Raw genomic sequence first — 27,196 nt, forward strand, 5'->3', positions numbered from 1 at the left:
CTCAAACATTTCTACACCAACTTCTATTTCTGCTTTTTGCTACTTCCAAATTTTCCCCTACTTTTCTCTTTTTCAAACTTTCTACCTCTTTCCTCAAAATCAGGGATTCATCCATTTGCCAGCCCTCCCTCAAGAGTCTGGGTAATGATGTCACCTACCTGCAAATGACTCTGATTCGTCCAGGAGCAGCATGGTTATGGTGTAAAGAGAAGATCTGGTCTTCTCTGCTGTCCTTCTTCCTCTCCTCACTAATCTCTTGCTCTCACACTCCCTGTCAAACTCTCAAAACCTCCTCCTCTTTCAGGGGGAGAAAAACTTTACAAAGCAGTAATCGGGAGGTGTATTTGTCCTCCTCTCAGCCTTGTTTTACACTCAGCTGCTCTTTAATCTACTGCCTCAGTGACTGACTGACTCACTGACTGTCTGTACTGGCCGACTGCTCTGTGTGCTCCTCTTCAGTCAATAGCAATGTGAATGTGAGGCAGAGGCAGGCAGGAGGGCTGGCAGCTGAAAAACTTACATAACCCTTCATGCTGGAGCCGGGCCCCACTGAGGGGGGACTCCTACAGGCGGACCGGCCCTCATTCCTCCCCCAACACCTCCAAAAGAGAGAAACCACTCCTCCATAACACACACACAGGACTACAGAGCATGTACGGAAGCAGTCGCCCACACGTTCACGCTGCCTGTTTGTGTGTTTGTGGGTCAGTAAAAAAAAAAAAAAAAAGAAGTTCACCTTCAAGCACCTCAACAATGTTTGTCACTGATACTGAAAGCTTCTTGAAAAACGGGCAGAAATACACACAAACGCACTTGTTCTGTGAGGAAAGGTGAAGAAATAAGACTTCACACACACACACACACACACATGGTAAAGCATGCAAATTCTGGTTCTATCTAGGGCTGTGCGATATCATGATTTTTATTGCGCAACAACAGAAAAAGTTTATCGTTGCATATTATACTCCGCCATTTATTTCACTGTCGGAAATCACAATTGCAATATTTTATCATCTGGAGGATGCTTTTTGTTCCTCCTTGCAGTACAGATGCAGGGAGGAAATTTTCGTGAGAGTAATACAAACAAAAATGGAGGAACGTGAACACAACATGGAAGGGGGTATTTCCGAGTAGGAGGAGGACTCTGACCAGCCGAGACAAAAATGAAGACCTGGTACCTTAAAGAGGGGCTTCTATTTTCTCTATTTGTCAAGCATTAAATTCAAAATGTAAAAGGAAATAGGCCTTTCTATGTGGTAGGGTGGCAAATTCTGTGCATTTGCTGTAATGAAGGTTTAGTTGAAAATGCTGACAATAGGATAAGACACAAAACTCTTTTCTTTCAATTTTTTTCTCATAAGTTTGTCTCATTCGACAAATACCTCTGCCACACAAATTAATGTCAAATGAGGTGCAATTACTGCTGTTTCTAGACTATGGTCAGCTCTATTGTGATCATATAGAATACAATTATATTGTTGACCTATATGTGTTTTGATGGTGGGGGAAGCCGGAGCACCCAGAGGAAACGTAGGCGCAGGACATGCAAACTCCACACAAAAAGGCTGTACATATTTTTATTGGTTAAATTCTTAGTGCTGATTAATACATTAATGATCAGTCATTAACGTCCTTACTATGTGGTCATTTTAAATAAACTATTTATTCGTTGAATTTATGGACAACGTGTTATGTTCAGAGTTGGAGAATACTGAACTGCACGTCTTTAAGCTAGTAGTTTAACTACATTTTGCAGTAGATTTTACTATTGCTTTTCTACTGTGATTGGGCCTCCTTTATCCTGCCCCCTTTTAAACAACGCAGGTCATACAGAACTGACAAGCAAGACAATAAGACCAGCGCTTAAGTCGGCCAAACAGTCTAAAAAGTGCAATTAAATATTTCTTAAATTACTGCTTTAGTTGTAGTTGTTTAGGACAGGTTTAGACTCTGTGTTATGCGAGGAGGGCTTTTGGCAATAAACTCAACTGAGTGTCAATGTTTGCTGGCATGAGACATTTTTGTATTACATTTTGTTAGAAGTTTGTGCCACATGTAATTTTCAGTTTGATAATTTTCTACAAAGTCGTTTTAACAAGTTTTTCAAAGTTATTTTCTTTTTCTTCCTAATGTTGCTTTGCTGTAGTTCAACTACTTCCAGTGTGAAGTGTGTTTATTTGCGAAACTATGATTTCAAAGTTAATTTCCCAACACTGGTTGTATTGTGATCTGTATCATTACCTGGATATAAATAACCTATATTAGGTGATTTGAATTTTTAGTCATATGGCACCGTAGCAATTCTATCTATTCATGTGTACCTTCTAAATAAAGAGACGTTTTGAAATAGTTTTACATAAATAAATGCTTGTGTGAGAGCTGGGGCCCTGTTGACCCAGACAAACAGCTTGTATGTCTGTGTGTGTGTGAGTATGTGTGTGTGCGTGTGTGTAGCACATGGAAGGGCATGGAGAAGGAATGTGAAATGCTGAAATCAGTGTCAAGGTCCCTGAAAGACCAACACACTGACTCCAAAAATCTCAGAAGTTACCTGATCCACTTAGAATCCTTCCTCATGAAACAAAGCACATGGTAATCCTAATACACACACACACACACTAGTGTACAAGTACTATTGAACAAACACTATATTTTAAAAGGTCATTTAAACTTAACTTTGTCTTGGGTTTAATGAGTGAAACAATGGCTTTTAAAAAACAAAGCACTCAAAACTAAATGAGGTCAACCCTCACTTTAACACATACTACCAATGTAGTATACAACTCAGGAAACTATAATATTAACACAATAATACTTGAAACCTTATTTAAAAAAAAACAAATAAAAGAACTCCTACACCATATCCATTGTTGGATTACAACTACTGACTTTTGTACCAAACTCTGTTCACAAAGTGTGTAGATTTACATCTCAAAGAAGTTTTTCTACAATCCTTGTTTTGTTATTAAGTTCCACAAAAACCTCTGCTGTGCTTTATGTCGTCATTAGCATAAAAGCTGTAGAAGAAGGCCTACAACAGAACCCTGGCAACTATACGCCTATTTCAAGAAAGTACAGTGTGTCCTGAAGCAAATCTGTCTGATTTCTATGGTTAATTAATGTAATGTGACAGACCTGAGGGAACAACGTAAAGAAAACGTACAGGAAACACTTCACCCTGGATTAAGTGGCTCATTACTGCTGGACATACTGGAGGCTGGAAGGTACTGAATTAAGGAAAAGAGAGAAACCTGAACGCATGCTTCTTCCAGAAACACTTTTGTGCAGAACTGTCATAAAACTGCCATAAAAGCTTAGTTTTTTATCCAAACAAACTGATTTTAAAGGGCTTGTAAATCAAGACAAGGTTACATTTTTTGGGGAACAAGGACAACTCCTGCATCTATTTCATAACAAGCCTTATGAAACCTCTGTGCTCTGCTCTGCCCGAGTGGCCCGGCCACACACTTGGCACTGCACCACATCTAGGTCAGTATGATAGAAACCTCCCTCATGTCTGCATACATCCACTGATAAGAAGACATACAGCAGAGAGACAGAGAAGACACAGGAACAGATGTGTGAAAAAAAATCCTGTAAACAAGCCAGAAAAGCAGTGAAACCTTGAAGCAGTCAGTTAACACACAAAACGTTCAGCTACTCACCCATGTCATGTGGTTCAAAGTTTTTTTTGTCTCCTACTCGGGTGAGAGATCCATGCCTCCTCTGCACTTTCACTCACAAATGTACTACTCCAGCTGGTGTGTGTTCCTCCTCCATACTGCTAACACACTTCTGTCCCGTCTACACTGACCGTGTCAAAGTGTGAGTGTGTGTGTGAGGCTCTGAACATCTAGCTCTGGTCTCGTCTCGCAGCTTTACCGGCGCTCCAGTGAGGACAGAAGGCCATTGGGACAATTACAAAACAATGAGTCGCTGAAAAGCTCCCCCAGGCTGCCGTGTGTAGGAATCCCCCCCAGCTTGTGCTGGCTTTTCCTGTCCTCCTCCTCCTCCCTCCCTTTCTTTCTCCCCTCCCCCAGCGGACTGACACAGGAGCAAGTGTGATGTCAGCAAGCCACGCCCACTCCGGAGAGGCTGCCTTAGGTAACAGGGGTAATGGGGTTCAACCAGGAATAAGGTGTACAGACGAAAGAAAGAGAACAAGGAGGAGTGCAGGGATGCAAAATGATAATTCTGAGTGTTAACTGCAACTTCTGGTCTCATTGATTTGTGATCATTTCACTGGAATCTTGTGAAGATCAGGATTTTTTTGGGAAAAATGACTGTCATTCAAATAGAACCATACTGACATATTAGTCAGCTGATAATATTATCGGCCCCATATCGGTCTGGCACAGCTATATCAATATCAGTGTAAATGATGTCCAATACTTTTTAACAGAACATAAAGCAGGTTGTTTTTATTGGAGTATCAAGCCTCACCCAATTTAAGATAGAGATGAAGTAAAAAGATATATTGACAATGTTCAACAGTGCTGGTAAAATATAATGTATATAGGGCTGCAACTACACTGTGAAAAAGTTGAGAAAACTCATAATTTCAAGGCAACTGTCCTAATTATCCATTCATCATATCCATTTTTGCTTGAAAAATGAACCGAAAATGACTGAACTAATTTTAAACTAATTTTCTTTTTATCATCTAATTGATTAATCAACTAATTGCTGGAGTTTTACATGTATCTTTTTCTCAATGTTAAACTCATTACTGATGAGGCTGATTTGACTCAAATATTCAGCCTTAGTTTATGTGGTGTGATGGACTAGAAGTTCCATATATACTGTAAAATATTCCTGTTATTTTGTCCACACCTTCATTTCTTGCACAAATATCAAAATGACTTAATCTGTTCAGTTTTGGTTCAGTTCCCCTGGGTGCAATGAGTATAAATTCTTAACAAAATTATCAAAAAAACAAAACAAAACCAAAAAAAAAATATTTCCTTCAGCAAGCACACTGACTCTTCCGTCCTTGTCAATAATATGCAACAGTGACTTTGCAATTATACATCTGAGAGACCATAATGATAACATGTGATTACAAACCATCCAATTATCATGTAGTCCTGTCGATGATTACGCCTGTGGGCAATGAGGCCTTCATAAAAGGACAGAAAGCAAGGAGAGGGAATAGAGGAAGTGAAGAAAGGGAGAGAGGAAGTTTAAAAAAGAGGAGGAAAAAAAACAGAGATGTACTACTACTTTCTGGTCAGCACACACGCCGTAAAATTTCCGTTTGGCTTCACCGGATGGTATCGCACATCGTAAACACCAATAAACACTTAATAAACACCACAATTGCCACAGACAGTAAATTTCAGCAACACGTAATTACGAAAACCATCAATGCAGAGGATGGTGAGAGAAATTACGTGAAAATATGTAGCATATATCCAAGAAAAATGAAAAGCGGAGTTGACCAAGGTGAGAAAATATAAGAGGAGATCAAAATGTGATGGAAAGGAGGAAAAAAGAGAACTGCCATGACCTTTAGGAGGCAGAGAAAAAGCGGAAAGAAGGAGGGGAGAAATACATGAAAAGTGAAAGACAAATGCTAAAAGAAGGGAAAATAAAGAAAAGCTACAGCTAGAAAATGGGTGAACAGATGAAGTCAATGAGAGTTAAAAAAAAAAAGAAGAAAAAAATCAGGAACGAGAGAAAAGTCAATGACAAAAAGAGGAGGGGGCTGTTTCAAAACAACCCTGTGAACCCAAAGACCCTTTTAAACCTGCATTGGTGGTGTGGGCTTATCCTTCACAGGTCACTCTACACACACATGCATGCACACATACATGCACGCACACACACTCACACACACACACACACACACACACACACACACACACAGAGGGTGTAGGGTGACAGCCCAGTCTCACATGGCTACACACACTAACCCATATTGCTACAAAGCCTAGGGGGAGGGGCAGAGGAGGGAGGTGGGGGAGGAGACAGGAGTAAGAGGCGGCGGAGGCGGTGACAGCAGTAATGTGGAGTGGAGGACTGCCTGGCAACATATGATCACGCTCACACATACACACACATTCACCTTTGCCACACTACCACAGTTCTGGTATCCAGCAGCCACGCCTCCTCCTGCGAGGAAGGACAGCTCACATTTCACTGTTTACGTAACCTCGATCGACCAGTACAGAGAGAGAGTGAGAAGAAGAGAGAGAGACAGACAGACAGACAGACAGATGGAGGGAGAGAAATAAAAAAAACAAAATCAATCAGATGACATTAAAAAAAGAAGCAGTTTCTCTTTTCTCATTTTAAGGAAAACAGTCACTCTGTCGCTTGCCTCAAATGTGTAGAAAAGGTGACCAAACCACAAGGGGGTTGTGAGCTAGAAAGAATACATCTTCAAAATAAAGCTGATTCAATTTTCACGTTAAAAGGGACAATTCATCCCAAAATCAAAAATACAATATTTTCCCCTGACTTGTGCCATTTATCCATCCAGTCTTGGTGCGAGTTGTGTTGGGAGTTTGGCCCTTCTGTATATAGTGGGACTAAATAGCATTTGGAATTCAATCTGTTCTTGTTCATGATGTTTGCCCTGATACACACACAAACACACACACACACACGCACACACAGTGCATGCAAGTATGATTCAACTTTTCCACATGTTGAAAAAGCAAACAAAAATTGCAATATTGAATAGCAATACTAGCAGTATCGCAATATATATCGACCAAGTATCATAAAAGTATTGAATCGGGAGATTAGTGTATCATCCCAGTCCTATACATATCCAATACAGCAAAAGTAAGAAAGTAAAGCACCTCACCTCCACATGAAAAATACACTGAGGTTACAAGGACACATGAAGTTGCAGATTTCTTTGTGTTATAGTCAGGATGAGGTTTACAATGGCAGACTTTATGACTCACTTTTGAGTACAGCCATTGGAGCTATTGGCTCTAGTCTGGGGTCGAAGAACTGCACTGGCACCCTTCTCTTTGTTCTTGACCAATGCCAGTTATTGTCAATCTAAATTTTTATACACGTGGTAAAAGGAAAATCCGCAAGGCGCCATAACACTGCGCCACACCGAAAATAGCTCATGCCCACCGAATAAAGACACGAAATGAATTATTTCAAACATGCTTTCATTGATCAAACTGTCCACATTTCCCTTGCACCTCTATTCCTTCCCCAGCCATCATGCTAGCTAGCCTCACACTAACCCTACCTCCTGAACCACAGCCAGCAATTTGAGTTGTGATCACAAGAATTATTGTCCACTCTGTAACTATAAACACGAATCAGATTTATCGTTCTATTTACAGGAAATATAAGCCAAGCTTTCAATGGGAGGTGGGCTCACATGACAGAGGGAAACACAAGTAATCAGTGAAACACTGAGGAGGAAGCTGAGGTTGTTTAGTAATAGGGGGGTGTTTTCAGTGTATGTTGCTTTTACAGGTCTCCCAGCAGCATCTTTTAACCATCTTCAGAACATTTTTTTTTTCTTCAACATAGACAAGCCTCGCACATAAGCGTATCGATATACAAGAAACAGGAAAGGAGAACGTTGATCAAGATGCCTCCTGTTCAAGTGTTATCGGAGCACACATCAAAGAAAGTTGACTGAGGTTCCAAAAGGGGCGGGACTTAGGAAGTGTCCATTCCAGCAACACTTGGGAGGTTCCAATAGTTTCTGTGCAACCAGTGGCTCTTTACAGCTTATTACATATATATAAATATAGCCACTAAATTGTGTATGCTAGGCTCTGTCTGAAGATCAACTTTCCACATGTTGATGAAAAGCCAGTGTTTTGAACCCACAGATCTGTGCCGATACAGCTGCAGATTAAAATTTAATTAGCTTTCATCGCCTGAATTCTGTTGCATAAACAGATGATCGTGAACAGAAAATGTCAAAAACTGAAATAATTTCACAAAACAATGACTTAAAAGTCACTGGGAGGATCTTGAAGACCAAAGACGAGCCACTTTATCAAATAATAAAGTAGTTAAATTACATTAACTGAAAGACTACAGTTCCCAGATGATTATTCCTGTGTGTAACCCCATAAAGATAAGACTGAAAACTCTTCACACCCTCTAGAGATCCTGACTGGTGCTAAAAAGGGTTGATCACCATCTGATTATTAATAAACATGTCAATTACATCAGCAGGACTCCACAGTGCGAGTCATGTGAAAGTGATGAGCACACAGCTAACATGTGAACAAAGATGGCAGGTGGTTTTACTGATGACTTATTCTAACTCATAATCTGTTTGACATTGAGCCAGAGCGCTACCTATCTGAAGTCACACACACACACACACACACACACACACACACACACACACACACACACACACACACACACACACACACACACACACACACACACACACACACACACACACACACACACACACAGTCTGTTGTGTCAGTATGTAGACCAGCTGGTGTTACTGTACCACCTCCTACACTTCTCTCTGTGCAGCCCGTAATCAGGTCACTTATAAACACACACAATGTTATGAAAGTGGTGTTTTTGATTGTTGTGTGGAATCTGATCATTTTAGCAAGGCCACAAAGGCAAAAAGTAGAGATGCACCGATTTCATTATGCTTTGTGACCATGGCCATTGCAGCTGCCATGAAATGTTTTTTTTAAATACTTTTTTACCTTTAATTTTATAGTGCAGCTGAAGATATGACAGGAAGAGAGGTAGAGATAGAGTGACAGAGAGAGTAGGGGAATAACACACAGCAAAGGGCCGTAGGAGAGAGTCGAACCTACAGCCACTGCCGAGGACTTGTAGCCTCAGTACATGAGGTGAACACCAACTGAGCTACCAGGCCACCTGATTGATGCACTGTGATGAATAAACATTTTAAGATCAATCCAGGTTATGCTGGTCAGATTGTATCCATCTGCAGTTGCTCACGCTCAGCCATCCTCACAAAAACTCAAGAAGCAGAAGTCTAGAATGTAAAGACGACATAGGCAACAACATCCTTAATCTTTCACCATCCATTGGGTCAGCCAGAAAGAATATAGAGCCAGTCTTTTAAAACTGTTTCAGGTAATCATAATGTCAAGAATTGGGTTTTAAATTTCTGATTATTGACTTTTCTGCATTGATTCATACATTTTCAAGACAGAGTTGCAATGCATCTAAGAATCAATCAATTATTTCCTTTACCCCTGTCACCTACTGCTTATGCCCCTATTGGGTCTGATATAATACCATTGTGCCTAATCATATGGATGGCTTTATTTTCAACAGTCTAAAGAGCATTTTGACACCACCCCATTTATTAGTGCTGTGACCACTTTGTTAACAAAAAGTTGCCTTTTTACACATCCAGCTGACACAAAGCAACATTAGTATTCATCAATATTCATTTGGAATCAATATTTCCTTATAGCTGATGAATGTAGGTTCAATATTTACTCTTATTTTAGTTTGGAATTAGTTTCCAACTCCTAACAAACATTTCTGTCTCTTAAGCTGCTATACGCTGTACTATGTTCCTCAGTTAGTTTTGTCAACCCGCAGGTTGCTGCTCAGCATGTAGAGTACAGTGGGTTTATTAGAGCTTCTTTGCTGCTTATGCTCCTCCACTTTGTTCTTAACCTGCTTGATCCCCACCTTTGTTCCTTCATGGTTGAAGTCGGAAGCAAAAAATACAACATAAACGATGAGCTCTTCAAAAGGAACTACCTGGTGCTCCACCCGTCCAGTTTTTGATGGCAGGGTGATGCATCATGTCGCTGATTAAACCACCAGGTGTCGGTAACATTCGTGGGAGGAAACATGTTTACTTGTTTTTCTTCAGTTTGAACTCAAGAGTGTGAGAGTGTACTCTGCTTACCAACACCCACACACACACAGGCAGGGGAGCAACAGGCTAATTAACAGACTATTACTCTCCTGTTCTCCGGAGTCAGTGTGTGTATGTACATATGTGTGTGTGTGCGTGTGCCCGTCTTATGAAAGATGTGACTAAACCTCACGACAGGCTCATCTGAGCACAGAGGCAATAAGATGCAGCACACAACCCTCAATCTGTCCTCTCACATACGCACATACGCAAACACACAAACCTGACCCAGAACAGATATCCCAACAGCCCTGTGTTGCTGAGGATGATGATTTTATTTTAGGAGACTGGTCCCACCTCCGCTGGTCCATTTCTCAATGCCACTTTTTGACAAATGGCCTTGCTTTCTTTCATGCACACACACAATTTTCCTTTTTTTCCCCAGGATGTGTGTTTTGTGTGTGTGTGTGTGCATGCGTGTGCTTTCTGTATTTTTCTGGGTTTGTTTTTTCATGGAAGGTGCTTTCTAAAAGCTTAAGGCTCATTTTTTTAAATCACTTTTATTACTGAAAAATCCCCAGATATTTTTTTAGAAGAATCACACCCATTGATGGAGATTTTTCAAACTGATTTTACGACTTCTGTATCAAAGATTCTATGTTTTCTGTAAAAACAATTCACGAAAAGAGAAGACGATACAAATGAAGCTAACCAACGCCAACACTGCGTGCACATCATGTGCTGTGCGTTGGGCATCAAGTGCCAGAGGGGGCCTCCAAAACAGCCTAATCATTGAGTTCTATTAAGTATTATAAAACCATCCATTGATAAAACTAGAATTACCTATTCATGGTTGTGTTCCTCCGTCAAGTTGCAGTTTACATCCATGTCTGTCCACAGTCATAAAATATATGTATTTTATGACTTACGCAGTTTAGTTACAACAATTATAATTTAGTTAAAAGTTATGTGTAATTTTAGGGGAAATTGAAATGATCATATGACTCGAGTGAACGTCCAGTTACACTTTCAGAATAAAGCTTGTTGAGAAACATTTGCAATGTGTGCTTTCACTTTCAAACTGAAAACATTACAGGTGAAGGTCGCCATTCAGTTAGGTTTAGGTACCATGGGAAACGAGCCTATCTCCCGTGTGAAAGTCCAGTGTTTGACCCATCCACCCCAACGTCCTCCCTGCATTGACTTTGTTGCTCTTTATAATACATTCGTCCTTTATTCCCATCATTATTGCTCTCTGCTGATACTGCACCTTCATACACGCATGCACTTTTCACACCAGGGCGATGCTAAATGGCACACTGACACGAAACCCTCTACTGAATCGGCGTGCGTATGACATGCTTTGACACGGTACTGGGCTGCTCATCCTGCCTGTCTGTCTCTTGAATTTATTACGGAAAAGGTCCGTCTTCAATTGACCTTCCATTTGAGTCAAGTGGAACTTTTCCATTACATCATCTTACTTGTGCAATTTTTCTTTCTAAATGCGGAAAAAAGGAGAACATGAGGGAAACATTAACATCAAAACATGCACGCACACAGCTCCCAGCATTGGTACATAAACACAACCCCATTCATCTCATCAACCAACATTTTAGCATCCTCACAAATACTTTAGAGATGCCTTTTCCCAAATATACAATTTCTAAAAATACCTGAAAATAGCAAAAGAATGTAATTTCTCACATGTGTAAATGTGTGTTATGTATGTAGGGGTGCTGAATGTGGTGTCCATGATCACTGTGACAACTACAAATCTCTCTAGAGATAAACGCATGACAAGCAAACTTTTTAGAAATCAACCTGATCAACTGGAATTTAAAATAAAAGCCCAAAGTAGGATCAGCGTAGCATAATTTCCTGTAGGTCAGAGAATTTCTAAAGAGGAGTGTTTAGGAGAACAAATGTGAAAACTTTCTTGAAAGTAACAGTAAAGCCAGATAAATCAGCAACAGTAAGCATAACATCATGCATGATGGTAGCACTATAAATCCTGTATTGTACTCTGTTATAATACTTTGACAATTCATTTTTTTCATAATCAACAAAACTGTAATATTCTTCCTTGACAATGAGTGTCAGCTTTTCATAGTTTTATTTTTGTAAATCTCCAATCCATACTTCTATAAATTTACATTTATAAATTTTCTATGTGTGACAATGTTACCACATGAATATTAAACTCCCACTCACTTTATTATTACTTTCTAGTTAACTATTCTACTCTGTAGTCTGCCAAAACATGCATTCTCTTATCTTTAAAACATGTTTATGGTTTGGAAAAAAACAAAATTTGTTACTTAAAGAGGAGGTGAAAAAGAACATCTGAAAGCACAGAAAAGAGATTATAATAAACTTAACACCATCTGTCAAAGTCAAAGTCTCTTACAGGACAGAATTAAAACCTAGAATACTGAAATACATAAAGATAAAAGATAAAGGTAAAGTTAGAAGAAGAATGGATAATAATTTTGGGATGGAAAGAAAGCAAAGAACGAAGAGGGATGAAGGTAAATCAGGGAGGTGGAAAGAGAAAAGTATGAAGGCACAAAAAGAAAATGGGGGAAAGATGAAGAAATGGGGGATGTTAAAGCTGGAGGAGGAACCTGTCACAACTCTGAGGGGGCCGGCTTCCTGGTGACAGTTGTTATGGCAACGGGGGACAGACGCAGGAGACAGCAGGGGGTTGATGATGTCACAAGAGCAAAATAGACTATGAAAGTGAGGAAGATAAAGATGTGAGATGTGTTTTTCCCTCCATCAGACCTTTCACTCCCTCCACCACCTGCCAAGACGACTCTGACAGCTTCAGATGTTTGGGATCTCAAAGATCAGCAACACTTTCTTGATCTGTGCTGTAAATCAATTCAGCAGAAAAGATTTCAATCACAGTCTCACCCAGTGGCTCAAAAAGTACACAACCTTATGACCCATGGTGTCCTATAGGCTTTTTTTTAAGGCCCTAAACAGAATTTAAACCAACCCTTGCTTACAAATTTAAAACAAAACTGCAGGTAACAAACATTGCAAACACTGGAAACAACACAACTGCAGCAACTTCAATCAAAATCATGTTAAGACTAGAGAAGCACAGTCAATAAAGTGCAGATTAGGGCTGCACAATTTAGCACTATATTACTGACATTGCAAAATGGCCAAGTGCAATATCCAAACTGTAGAATGAGAAGTAAATTGCAATTTTTTGAAAAAGGAAAAAATGTGTGAGAAAACACAATTATAATGAAGTACTGTGGTGCTGCAGAGATGTTCTGGCCTAAAAACCTTGTTCTTCAGATTAAAGAAAACATTTTGTTGTTCATGTACAGACCCACAAATATCACATCATTACAATTTTAATAGTTTTGTGTTCTTTTTGGTTTTTGCTTTGTTTTAGTAAAACTTACAATTGTAAGAGAAAATGATCATTCCCACTAATTGTATCACACATCATTTTTTTTCCCGCCACGCAACCTGAAAAGAATATGTGGATATAACCAGCAATCACCAACATTTTGATTGATTTTGTCAAAACTAGCGTACATTTTGTGAGGTCACAGTGACCTGGACGACCAAAATCTAATCAGTTCATCCTTGAGTCATCTGGTCAACTGTACCAAAATGGAATACATTCTCTAAAAAAAAAAAAAAAAAAAAAAAAAAAAATAGGAGGACCCCGAAACATAATGTTGTTGCTTGTTTGGAGGCAAAAATGTTCTTTCAAGGTTTTTCAAAAATTGAGTCTGAATAAATCACATAAGTCCTTCAACATACAGTCATCAATGTGCACAACAAAATTAGCCTGATGGGTTCAGTAGCAGGTAGCATGTCTCTATCCTAAACCAAAATCAGTGTGCTGCTCACTGATATAATGAGATATGCACTGACTTTCTGTCTTGATTGTTTGTGTTTTTGTAAACAGCGTCATATGTGTACTGTACATTTAATCTGCGAATATTCTTTTGAATGGTGCTGCCCAAGGATGCAACTGCAATGTATTTCAGTTTATACTGACAATCGAGTAGTATTGTCTCATATTAGCTACAGGGAAGCTCAAGCTCCATGCCTGTGTTGTGTATCTGCTTGGTTCATCCCTCAGGACAATTGTGACATTTTCTGCAACACCACCAGCTTTCAAAGCATACCTGAGTTTTATTTCTTATTTCAGATTGCTTACTGCTGCATTAAAATAATCGTGCAAGCAAAAATGTTCGCTTTGTTGATGCAATTCCATTCAAGGTATGAATTGATGGTATTGGTATGAATGGCTGCCAAAACAACCAACCTGCCGAACTGGCGTCACTTTTTCACAACTTCAGTGTTTGCTTGTTGTTAAACTCAGCAACAGATCTCTGACACCATATTTTATGGGCTCTTCATGCCTTTACTTGACAAAAAAAGAGGAGGGAGAGAGAGAGAGGGGATGACACGCAGCAAATGGCCGCAGGCTGGAACCGAACCCGTGGCTGCTGCAGAGTGACTGATAGTGTCGCACATGCTCCACCAACTGAGCTACTTGGGCACCTCTCAATACTGTTTTATTAACAGCAACTTGCTGCACATGCATCATCATTTTCTCCCACCAGGACCTTTCCAGCCCTGATGGGAATCTCACCAGCAACCCCCCCCCCCCCCCCCCCCACCCCCCCACATAGACTGGGTTGGGTCAGTTACACAAAATGTTGCACAACTGTTGTGATAAAACATGTTTTATAAGCCAGAGCAGGAAAGCACAGGGAACTGAACTGCTTTTTTTTTTTTTGGAAGATGATTAATGGTTCATCATCATCATCTTCTTCATCTCTGTTTCTCTCTCTCTCTCTCATACACACACACATACACACTTTGAGAGCCTATGTAACAGCACTAAAGCTATATAGCATCAGACGGTGCACTACTGCTGTAATTAGGACAACATGTACAGTCAGAAATAGAGAGCATATGTGTTTGTGTGTTCAGAGTTCTTCACAGGTTCACAGGTCTCTGCTGCCTTCGACCAAATATAACGAGCAATCTGCCACTTTAAAGGCTTATCCAACCCTGCCTCACAGTGATGAGGAGCCCACAGCTCTCTATAGGCTGAAAACTTGACTCATGTTATAGCTTCTGGCCTCCACCAAAGAGGTGATGTCACAGAAAGCACTGGTTGAATGCACGACATGGAAAACTGTTAGAAAACTACTGCAACTAAAAAAAAAAACCCTTCAGGCCAAACAGCATTCCCCCTCATCGACTGCCAGTATAAAAGAAGACATCTGGAAAACTGCTGACGAGACACATCTGAGTGCAAACAAACCGAAGGTGACAAAACCATTAATTAGGTAATCAAAAAAACTACATCAAGCTTGAAAACATTACTGAGCTACACCTCGCCTAAAGGTTTTTGTTCAGTCTGTCTTTTATTAGTTTGTTTTTGACTGTCTGGAAGAATAGCTGCTGATAGTTATGTGGTTGAACGGCACACAAGTAACTGACTCGCTAACTTGCACGCAACCAGGTGCTTCAGCTTGAGATGGTGAAATTAGTTTGTTGCATTACCCCCTTCTACCGTTACAGTCTTCTTACACTTCTTACATATTAATGTAATTTATTGTACACCTGACTTTTTGTAACCAAACAGCGTCCACACCACTGAAGTCTTTGTGGAACCAACTCCTCCACTGTGGAGCTGGTAGCGTTGTACTTTCACTTTCAAATTATACTGATATCATGGACTACACAATATGACAAACACAATATGACAAACCCCTAATGTGCATGTGGCTTCCTGAAGTCTTATCCCCAAAGTAAAGTGTTGCCTGGATTGGTTTCATCGTGCCTGTACTGAGAACAAAATCAACACATGCAACACATTGTAGAGAAATAAATGAGTAGATGGGTAACCTGAAAAAAGTTTTCATAAGAGTTTTAGACGTTTTGGCAGGCGTATTTTGAAATTCTGACAGACTCGCTGTTTCCCCCTGCTTCCTGTCTTTATGCTAACCTGGGCCATACTTGACATGAGTGCGCTATTTGTCTTTTCATTTTACTCCTGGGAAGTAAGTAAATAAACGTATTCCCCAAAACACTGAAGTACTATTTCTTTAAAAATCAATAGATCAGTCCAAATAGAGTGACAGCAATGAAAGAGTCTGAAGTGTGTTTGAACAGACAGTGAAATTCAGCAATGCAAACATAATAATTTTAATTAATTTTATTTTAATATTCTTCTTCTGCGTAAATCACGCAAATTCTATACTTGTGAGGACCAGTATTTACAGAATAATTACGTTTCCTAACCTCTTACCCTAATTAACCGAATTCTACCCTTAAAACTGAAACATAACCCTCAAAATGCCCCTTGAGAAGGTGAAGACCAGACAAAATGCTCTCTCTGTCAAAGTCGAAAACAAGAGCACAAAATACAGCTGTGAGGAGAGAAAAAGAAATTGGGAGAAAGCAGATTTAGAATCCAAGTGTTCCAATCCAATTATTATTCCTCTCACTCCTTGTCTCTCTCATTTAGCTGACACTTAAATACTTCAGAACCTAAGATGTTTATTTTACTACACATCAACTGACAAAGCACTCTGAGCGTGGGAGGAACGTTACTACGATACGTTAGATTTATGAAATGTAAGATGACAAGTTAACAAGGTGCTTTCTGATCGTGCTGCTGCCCCTTCTCCTCCTCCTCCCCCCATCTCTCATTTCAAATCTGAAAAACTGTAAATACTAAAAACCGCAGGCTGTTCTCTCTCCATAATGAGGTCAAAGTCATCCAAAGACTGACGCCATGTAAGTTATCCAACCAAAGTTTAAATCTTACCTCCTACACACGAAAACACACTGCCAGAGACACATCTCCTCACACGCACACAAGCACACACACACACGAGTCGGCATCTAATAGAACTAATAGATGATTCATTGGGTTATGTAACACACACTGGCAACAGAAGAAATGAGAGGGAAGGAGGAGACGGGAGAGTTTAGAGGAGTTTGTTTCCTTCAGGAGGACAGAAGGCCAAAGACAGATGTGTGGAGCTCGTCTGGTCACACGTGTGGTCAGTACGGTGCAGCCGCCGCTGCTTCAGCTTGTTAGAGAAGCTCCATTTAATAAACAAACGTAAATGCAACTTCATCACGCAGATGAGAAATTAGAGCAAGTTGTACAGTGTGTTTCATGTTTTCCTGTAGTTAGCATAACCTATTATATACTAGGGCTGCAACAAACAACTGTTTTCTCGATTGATTCATCTGAGGATTATTTTCACAATTATTCAATTGTGTAAAAAAAAAGTGGTGAAAAATGCTCATCACCATGTCCCAGTGTTCAAAGAGGTGCCTGAAAATTGAGCCTTTTGCCAAACCAACAGTCCAAAACCTAAAGACTCTTCAATAAATGACAAAGAAAAACAACAAATCTTTGCGTGTAAGAAGATGGAACAAGAACATGTTTGACATTTTTGCATGAGAAATGACTACAGCACTTACCAGATTATTAAAATAGTTAGGAATTTATTTTCATTCGACCTACTGACTGATTAAGTGACTAATCATTGCAGTTCGATTATATACAGAATATATGAGTGTATCGATGTATATATTTATTAATAAATGATCTGATCCATGGATGTTGCTTCTGGTTGTTTGGATATTTGAAAATTAGCTGACAGATACTTAAGAAATTCTGGGAAAAGGTTTTAGCCGTTTATAACACACTTGGTACATCCTGAGGCGTAGAAGTTAAATTATTTTTTCTCCACTGACTTCCTCGGTTTAATGTTATTTTGGGTCACACCAATTTTTACTTAAACAGATATTTGTGTGTGTGTTTTTCCAACAAATATCCATCTGTCCACAGATTTTTGTAATACATTTGGATGAGTCTTAAAAAGTTGTGTTGATTTAATATAAACCATATTCCTGTAATTTCTTCTAATTTCTTCTTTGTTTCTAAAATATCTTAACTGATGATGACTGGTTTAGTGGGTGGCAGCTGAAAGCAAAGGCCATCCTCTACTTTTCTTTTAAATCTTTCTGTGAAATTATTAGTGAGATGCCTTCAGTTTTTATGCCCCTAAACTGTGGAGCTCGCTGCCTCTGGATATCGGAAGGGAAAGCTATTAACTATTGTGGTATTTAATGTTATAGTCTTAGTTTTAAGTTTTAATAATTGTTTCTTTTTTGTTTTTACATGATTTTTATTCTGCGTATTTACTTCATTTTAGGGACTTTAATTTATTGATCGGTAACTCTGTATTGTTATTGTAATTTTTAGCTTTCCAAAATTGTATTTATTAGATATTTATTTATTGAACATATTTATGAAAGTTTCTATATAAATAAAACTGAGTTGATGTTAGGCTTGATGGTCTCTGCATTTTATCTGAACCAATGAGTTTGAGCGTGTGTTTTCCATTTATTTGATGCGTTTTATGTCTTTTGTTTAACTCTGTGTGGAGTCTGCACTATTTTCACTTGGCTGTGAGACAACTTTCCATTTTCCATGAAGTTGAAGCTGAAGTTGATCCAGTAACATTTGGTGGTATTTTCTTTAATTAAATGATTACAACACACACTAACTAGCTTTTGGTTTATGATAATGACGAACACAAAGGGACCATTGTTAAATGGTAACCAACAATGAATTTGTAAAAATCTGATATTTTGACTCACCAGGTATCCTCTCATCTTCATCATCTCCATCATTGTCTTCATCATCATCATCATCATCAGTGATGTAGCAGATCTCTCTCACCTCCTCTTCATCAGACATCCTGACCTGCAGGCTGCTGCTACCTTAGCATGGCCACAGTGCACACCTGCATCACAGAATACAGGTTTGAATGAAGGGATGAACAAGCACAGACACACAAACACAAAACCAATACAATGTTGATGCAGAGTAAATGATTTTTTGTCTGTTTCTCAGCATAGACAGAAGCTTTTCTGATGAGAGGAAAGACTAAATGAAAGGGGGAAACTCCGTGAGGAGTGTTTGTTAATTGGGCTTTATCTTCACTCCAAAGCTCTCAACGCTGAATCACAGTACAGGCTGATTCTGTGTACCTGAAAATGACAACACAAAGCAAAAAAAAAAGAAAAAAAAGAAAAAAGTACACTCACATGAACAAAAATAAATGACATATATCACAATCCTTGTGTATGGGGTCCTGTTCCAGTGCAAATGAAAATACTATGTACTAGTGTGAAATGACCTGTCAGACCTTCAGTCAAATGAAAAAAGTTTTGCAAACTTTATTTCCTTAAAGGTGCTGTAAGTGATTGTGGAGAAAGTTGGCTGTCGAGTCTACTTCCTGAGCCGAGCATCCAACCCAAAGCATCGGTATTTGACAACCTCAATCAACTATCTTCCTCCAGAATCGCTTACAGCTTTAAGAGGATTTATGGTATTCAGAATCTGCACATGAAACTCAAGGCCACAAAGGCTATGAGCCACTTGGGATTGCCAGTTGCAAATACTTAGAACTATTTTCTGGGACCTTTACTTTTTAATCCGCAACACACATGCTGACCTTAACCTTGTCATAATTCTAATCATAACTCCAAAACTAAAAATAAATGTTAATATTATGAGGACTAGGGCTGAAAAATTAATCAAATTACTGAAATCAAAATATGGCCAAGGGCAATATTCAAAACGCAGGAGCTGCAGATTTTAGATAAGCTAAAAGGTGTCACAGCATACCATTAGAAATGAAGCACTTTGGTTCCACAGAGACGGTATGACTGACAAATCATATAGTCTGGATGTAAGGGAATGTTTGTTTGGTACAGAACACACCAAAAATAATATTTTTCATCATCATTTAAAAAAAAAAATGTAAGTAAATTGTGACTTATATTGTAATTGCAATATCTATCAAAATAATAATAATATGATTTAAAACAGCAGCACAATACCCTGATGAAAGACTAGTCCCTACAATGTATCTGTATGTATGCATTTTTGTCCTTGTCATTAATACAAATGCACAAATCCTGTCTTTGTATGATCGCTTCAATTATACCTGGTATTTTGGATAGAACAACTTAAGTCTAATCCACTTCAGATAGTAAAAAAAAAAAAAGCGTTGAGGGATTTTGGAGTTTAAAAAATGCGAGAGGTAGTTCAGTCTGTAGTTTCTACTTTTCTCAAATTAAATTAACACCCACAGCAGTGAATGTTAACTGATAAATATAGTAATATTACAATTATATTGTAATAAAAAAATAAATATTAATAATTTTAAGTGTCAGAATTGTTTTTGTAACAGAGATGTCAGTTAGGTTTAGTTAGTCAGTTAGAGCTTAGGAATATTAAACCATCCATCTTTGCTCATTACATCTGAGCCTTTCTTACTCTCAGCTGTGCAGAAACTAACTACAGGTTATCTTATCGCTGATTGGCCATGAGAAGCAAGAAATAATCAGTATCATACACAGACAGGGACAGATTGAATGGCCACATGACATGAGACTGGAGTTAAAGGTCAGACTTAATCTAATTCTCAAGGATTCTATTAGATATATAAAAAAGGCTAACTTTGTTTAAATATTTTTCTTTTAATTTTTAGAAATACAGAACTGCTGCCACACTGCACAAGTCCTGCTACCTGCATACAAACTATCAATAACATTGACCAAACATCAAAAATCAGATTGCACACGTGACAGTCCTGCACATAACAAAGTTACTTTAAAGTTGACCTGACTTGTGTGTTCTCCCAAAGGAAAGTAATGCATCAAATTCTTCTGCTTCTCCTGCACTCTTTGCTCCAGGGTTTTTGACGAGACAGGGGCATTTTAAAGTCCCTTTGTGAGAGAGAGTGGGAGACGTAACACAGATCATGACCTGAAGATCAAAGATGGAGCAGCCGAGCACATGGACAGAGGGAAATGTACCACAGAGACAGATGTGCAATGAGAGAGGTGAAGAGCTCTCAAGAGTTTCTAGGATGCTTTTAAAGCTCCATCTCTCAGCAGCAGGAAAATTACACTTGCATTACTCACAGGCTTTTCTCTGTGCCAGAGTGAAACAATCATAAACTGAGACCACAGACTGCAGCCGTGCCCTTCATTATCAGATGCGGTTTGGTAAAAGCAAAGTTTTGTTCCATCTTTTGTTTTATGGCACTATAATTCTGTTATGTACAACAAAAATCATCATTATTTAAATCGTGTTGTTCAAAGCAAATTACAGAAGAGACACATAAATATCATTACCGACATCGTAATCAACAGCAGCATTAAAGAAACCTCGACATAAATTGTAAGCAATTTAGAAAACAAAGACTTTTCACAGTGCATTTTTCTGATAAGAAAAAATATACACAGCAAATTATATTCACCAAGGCCTCTGTATTATTATGCTGAACATTTCCTTGGCCTACATCTAAAACCATAAAGAACAATCACCTGTGTGGTCTCGCTTGGTTTGAAACAAAGGTTTTGAATAATATGCACTCCCCCTCAGATGAGCCCAGACACAGTAGTATCAGCGAGGTTTATTCTTGATCACCTGCCAGCTCACCTTGCATAACGTTACACAGCAGATTACACAACAGGTAGCTCCAGCCAAGCTGACTTATTGGTCCGACGGGGTGGTTTTATACGCCTCATAAATCCAGCTGAGATTGATTTCATACACTGGTTGCTGGCTTGAAAACCAGTAAACCAAGGACCTGGTGAACTCTCCTAATGTTCTGGTTTCCCAAAACACAAGGTGTGTACATAACCACAAAACCTATTTAAATGGATTTCAGATTTTTTTTTTTTTTTTACCCCAGTGTAATGTAAAGCTTTGTTAGAGATGACTAGAGGATTGTGTAACTAATATTATGCAGCGTAGATGAGATGATAGCAGCAACTTTGAGAGCAAAATAAATCATCATGTTCTCATTTTATTCCACTTATGTTGAAGGGAGCAAAATCAGACTGCTGCTCATTTTCCTGTGAAACCTCCTCAAATCAGCTCAAGGACTGTGTGAAGGGGGCCCTGACCATGCACTGCCAATCACTGTGGCAACACTGATCCCGTTTCCTAACATGGGTTTGAGAACGATGAGACGAGTGAAAAGAAACCAGTGCTTACTGCTGGTAGATGACAGGATGCAACTTGTGGTTTCAGTTACCCCAAACATCCCACACAACTGCCTCCCAATGACTTTTTTGTGGCGATATAACCATGTGACACCATTTCCACCTCCACCACTGAACATAAACATATGCTCGTATTAAAAAAAACTGCAATGCTGTTATTTTCTGAAGAGGCGAGTCATTATTCACGTGACCGTAAGGCCACATTCAGACAGACTCAGGCATTGCGGTGATGATCTGCGGGCTTGTGCGATGGTTTTGGGGGGTGTGCAGGGGCGTTTAGTTGTGCTTTGAATGTATCTGAATGGGAAGGGGGACAGACGAGGTTTAGTCATAAACCAAACTACTGAACAAATTCATACTGAAGGAGGCATGAAGGAATGTACAAAACTTCATGAGAAACAGTTAAAAAGTTGTTGAAACATTTAAATTCAAATCAAAATGTAAACACGGTGATACTAGACAAAAAAACAGGGGATAACCAGAGTCATCAGGATTCATCCTCTGGGGGCTTTGAATGCCTGTACAAAACGCCATGGTAATCCATCCAATAGCTGCCAAGATATTTCAGTCTGGATAAAAGTGGTGGAGTGACTGAACAACACTGCCATCCCTACAGCCGAGCTGCGACACTGATCAGCCACAAAACAACCCTCCTGCTGCTGGAACAGGAATTCTGCGTGTTGCTAAAGGACACTTCAGTACTGCGAATGCTTGATCTCACACTCTCTGATTTACAAACTAGTCACCCAGATAGCATGACACCGTTATCAACCACAGACTGACCACTGAAGAGCACTCCAGTAAATTGCGCATGCACATGCTGTAGACGGATCAGTGACATTCTTATGTAACATTACACGCCAGAGAAGTGTTGGCTGCAGATTTTGGCCGGTCCTTCTGTGTGCCTGCCTGTGTGAACATACTGTTATTGCATCTATGTCTAAGGCTGCCATTCAAAGCCAAACAGAGCAACTATCTTTGTACTAACATGGAAAAAACTGTCATCAAGAGGTCACACTGCCAAAAATATTACTGATACAAAAGTAGGTTGTTCTTTAGCAGTAAACCCAGCTCATTATAATATCTTAAAGTCTACTTACAACAATTTTACCTTTAAAATACACAGCCAATTGTTTAGTAGTACATGATACATGACCATATATTACATGTTGAAAAATCTAGGTTTCTCACTTGAAAAAAAAGGAAAAGGGACTTCCAGGACACAGGAATCTGTCTTGTTAAAAAAAAAAGAAAAACATTGCCTAAAAGCAACGCGACTTGCCTAACAGTGTCAAACATAGGTCACACAAAACTCCCACAGACAGCTTGTTATTACCCTACATAACTTGAAAGTCACATCCAACCAAAAACCACTTGATTCCCTGCCATCGAGCTTTATGTAACTTTATATACCAGAGGAAAGCAGGCCAAACTGTTCTGCTCATGTTGAGCTGCAGGCTGTAAAATAACAGTTGCATAACATACAGTATATGTTTGCTTTTCTGAGCAGCTTGTTGGTACAGAATGTAGGTTTTTAGATTTCTTCTTACCTGACACAACCTTTTCAACTACTTGGAAGTGAACATGACATATGAACATCTGTACAATATAATGCAATCCAAAGCAACAGCCCTGCAATTACTTTCTCAAGCTGTTCAACTTTTCTCAAACCTGTGTATTGATTCAGTTCATTGGAGGATATCCACTCTATGTACAAAAATATACCAACACATTAAAATGTAACACAATCATTTGTCAAGATTTATAGCCTCAAATATGACCTCAGAGGTGAGTATAAATCCTTGATGCAGTTTCAAAAAGAAGCTTCAGAAAGATTTATTGCAGGACTGTTGCAATGGATTGCATGATGCCGATCTGTGCAGGTGTTAGTGTTGTCCTGGCCACCCTTCTCTACAAGCGCCATGATGCGTCGGCTCGGCACTGATCTGATATTCTACCTGCTGCACAGGGTGCATCCTAGGTGAATCTGGTTGTTTTGACAGCGAACAAGACAGTTTACAGAAGGAAAAAGGGAAAAGTCAGTTCAGGTGAAAACTGAACCAGGCATTGTCTGAGCTTCAATGCAAGGATTGTTCACAATACGGCACAAACAACAAAGGCAGTGTTGCACCTTTTTTTTTTTTTTTTAAAAAAGCATCGTGATCATTGACATGTCAAGTCAATAGAAACAGAAAAAGATGTGCATGTACTGGATGTAATCCATAAAAGAAAAGCTGCACACATTTCACGTAATGTGGAAAACGGCAGCAGTCATGAGTCCACCTTTGCTGTCTTCTTTAATTCCCTTTAGCCAATTAGAACAACGTAAAGCAATTGAATCCTCTCAGTCCTCGGATTGTCTCGCTGGGCTGTAATCAAATTTTAAGTACTGTAGGATCACATGACACACTGTCCTCAAAAGACTTTTTCTAATATAAAGGCAGAAGGAGGACTCTTGCATGCTCTAAAAGCCAAAGGGTGAGGCAGTCTGAATTTTTTTTTTGTCATAAGCATGCAGTTAGCAACTTTTGTTTAAGATGAACAGGCGCAATGTTGCAACATGGAATCTAATTCTCTTAACAGAACTCTAAAACACAAGAGTAACCACAAGTAGCATCCAAGACTCAAATCTGAGGAATTAAAACTTAACTTAAAAACTGCCTATCATAACCATTGACAGTGGAACGTGTTACGAGAAGGGCTGACCCCAAATAGTCGGCTATATAACTGTCAGTCGGTGCGGAGTCTTTGCAGACATCATTTACAAGAAAAAATAAAACGCGTCAAATTCCGTTCAGAAGCTGCACCTTGCCATTGGCCCAGGTGATTTTTGCAATATGGACCTGGCGCATTGCTGCTAACTGTGCCGTAGGTGCCGTTAGTAAATTAGCCCACTTAGCGGTCATATGAAGCGTGATGCAGTGGAGGAGCAAGTTTGTAATTCAGCAACTTAATTTTTAAGTACACATCTCCCATAAAATTCATATCATAAACATGTGATGACTAGTTGACTATTAGCTTAAACTAACTGACTGTCGGTCAACTATGAAAATCTTAAGTGGGAGGTCCTAGCAACGAGTAAAACGCAAACAGCCAATAATTTAACAGCGTTTAGGTTGTACGGTTGCACCATCAACATGTGACACAACAACAGAAACAACATTGAGTGAGGAAATATATACAGACGGTAAAGAAATTCAGTTTGTGAGCATGGCAGTTTTTTGTTTAAGTCTACTGCCTATGTGCCTTGATTAATTAAAGAGGTTAAACTTTTAAACTTTGTACCACCTGGAGAAATGAGATGAATGTACAGACACCATACAACTTACATTCAAGCACCTAAACAAAACTCACTACCTTGAAAAACTGCAACAGAGAGAAACTGACAATATGTAACCGAAATTGACCATAAACTTACAAAAACATTCAAACTGTTCAGAGTCTCTTGCAAACAGAGAGTTGAAATATTAATAAAAAAGAAGAAACCTTTCATGTTTTACCCCCTACACCATCTTACCTTACATAACCTAACACAGCAGGCCAGAGAGGCGTTCCAAGCACGTCTGATTCAGCCAACATTGCATTGTGGAGTACAGCATTACTTCAGGCTGCATGGGCCAGACAGAGTGAGAAGCAATTTAAAGTCAGTGAATAGGGAAACAAGATGCTGATGAGGTCAAAATATAAAAAGCTCAGACGGGGGAATAAAAATAAAAGCGGGAGGCATGAAGGATGATGGGGAGATGGACAAAGACAGGAGGAGATGTGGGAGAGCGGGTGTGTATGGAGAAGCAGGGGGGGAGGGGAGCAGTCTGGTCTGTCTGGTGTCCTAAAAAACACCCCCCATGACCAAAAGGGGGGAGGGGGTGAGATAACCTAAATTTCTCTAGTTAAAAAATAGGACAACACTGCAGCCTAAACCAGCATGAGGTCACAACATATATGAGGAATCTCGTCCCAAAATGAGTTACTCACAACTCTGATTATCTCAAGGCACATGGACTTAGTGTTTGATTCAGTGATTGTGAAGTTTAAGAAATATTACAAATCCCAAATCCCTGTGTAAAATTCTTTCCCATTCTTGTTTAATATATGACTTCAGGTGCTCAACTGTCCAGAGTCTCTTGTTGTATTTTACACTTCATAATGCACCACACATTTGCAGTGGGAGATAAGTCGGGACTGCAGGCAGGACAGTCTAGTACACAAACTCTAACTTTGTCTTACTGCAATAAGCAGAGACATCCCTGAAAAGAAAAAAAAAAACAAAAACATTGTCTGGATGGCCGCATACACCGCTTCAAAACCTGCATGTACCTTTCAGCATTAAAGGGGCCTTCACAGATGTGACAGATGCCATGAGGACTAACACAACCCCATGCTATCACAGATACTGGCTTTTGAACTTTGTACTGGTAACAGTCTGGAAGGTTCTGTTTAGCCAAGAGGACACATGAAGTGCATGATTTCCCAAAACAATTTGAAATGTGGATTTGTCAGACGGCAGCATACTTTTTTTGGTTTTCATCAGTCGATCTCAGATAAGCTCAGGCCCCAGAGAGGCCAGTGGCATTTTGATTTTCAGTGAAAATTAAAATTGTGATGCAAATATGATCATACTGCAGTCACAGTATCTGACAAAATAATCGCAATATGCTGCCCAAGCTCGGTGTAAAAAGGCCTTTATGTGTCTGATGAGAATTAAGCTTTTGAAAATGTATTGTTGTTTTCCGGCATACTTTCACCTTCCCTTCAACCCACCAAGTCCAACCATAACAAATAAATAATTTGCCTGTGGGAGACTCTGACTTTCATATTAAATATCAGTCAGTCAAGTGCTCTGCTGTTGGATGGTTCTTCCCAGGAAACAGTGATAAAATATACAAAGCTAAAAATAAAGCCTGTGAAATCTGCAATTTATGTTTTTAATATTATTAAGTTTTAAAATGTTAAACTGCCTCTCTTTAAAAAAAAAAAAAAGCGTACTTCCTGTCTTGGAGATGATGTAATATGACATCAAACACCCTGGACTTTATATTCTGGTACATTTTGATTCAGTGGGGTGAACATACAGCCTCTATATTTATCCTTTACATCACAGCCGTGGCTTGTCGTTTACACTGAGAGCACATGAAATGTTTCATACTGAGGGAGTAATGGACAAAATATAGGAGACATTCCATTTCACATATGCACTTGCAGACACCATGTAATTACCTCTTGAAAGGAGAGAGAGAGAGACAGAGAGAGAGACAGAGAGAAGGAGAGGCAAAAAAA

At 39.3% G+C, this 27,196-nt stretch overlaps 1 protein-coding gene across 3 annotated transcripts in view; it reads right to left on the reverse strand.

Annotated features, from left to right (window-relative positions):
* The window catches only part of LOC146325535 (helicase ARIP4-like), an 88,981-nt gene that overhangs the window by 45,904 nt on the left and 15,881 nt on the right, over positions 1–27,196 (reverse strand). Inside the window, exon 2 of one of the 3 annotated variants that reach the window (XM_084721609.1) lies at positions 18,494–18,639. In XM_084721609.1, the coding sequence (XP_084577735.1) occupies positions 18,494–18,593 (100 nt within the window). In that variant the 5' untranslated portion in view covers positions 18,594–18,639. Of the gene's footprint in view, positions 1–158; positions 829–3,665; positions 3,947–18,493; positions 18,640–27,196 lie in introns of those variants that run through there. The other 2 variants (XM_084721611.1, XM_084721610.1) reach the window with 2 other exon arrangements.

Source organism: Lutjanus erythropterus, chromosome 6, assembly GCF_056507025.1.
Source record: "Lutjanus erythropterus isolate fLutEry1 chromosome 6, fLutEry1.hap2, whole genome shotgun sequence".
Lineage (NCBI taxonomy): Eukaryota > Metazoa > Chordata > Actinopteri > Lutjaniformes > Lutjanidae > Lutjanus > Lutjanus erythropterus.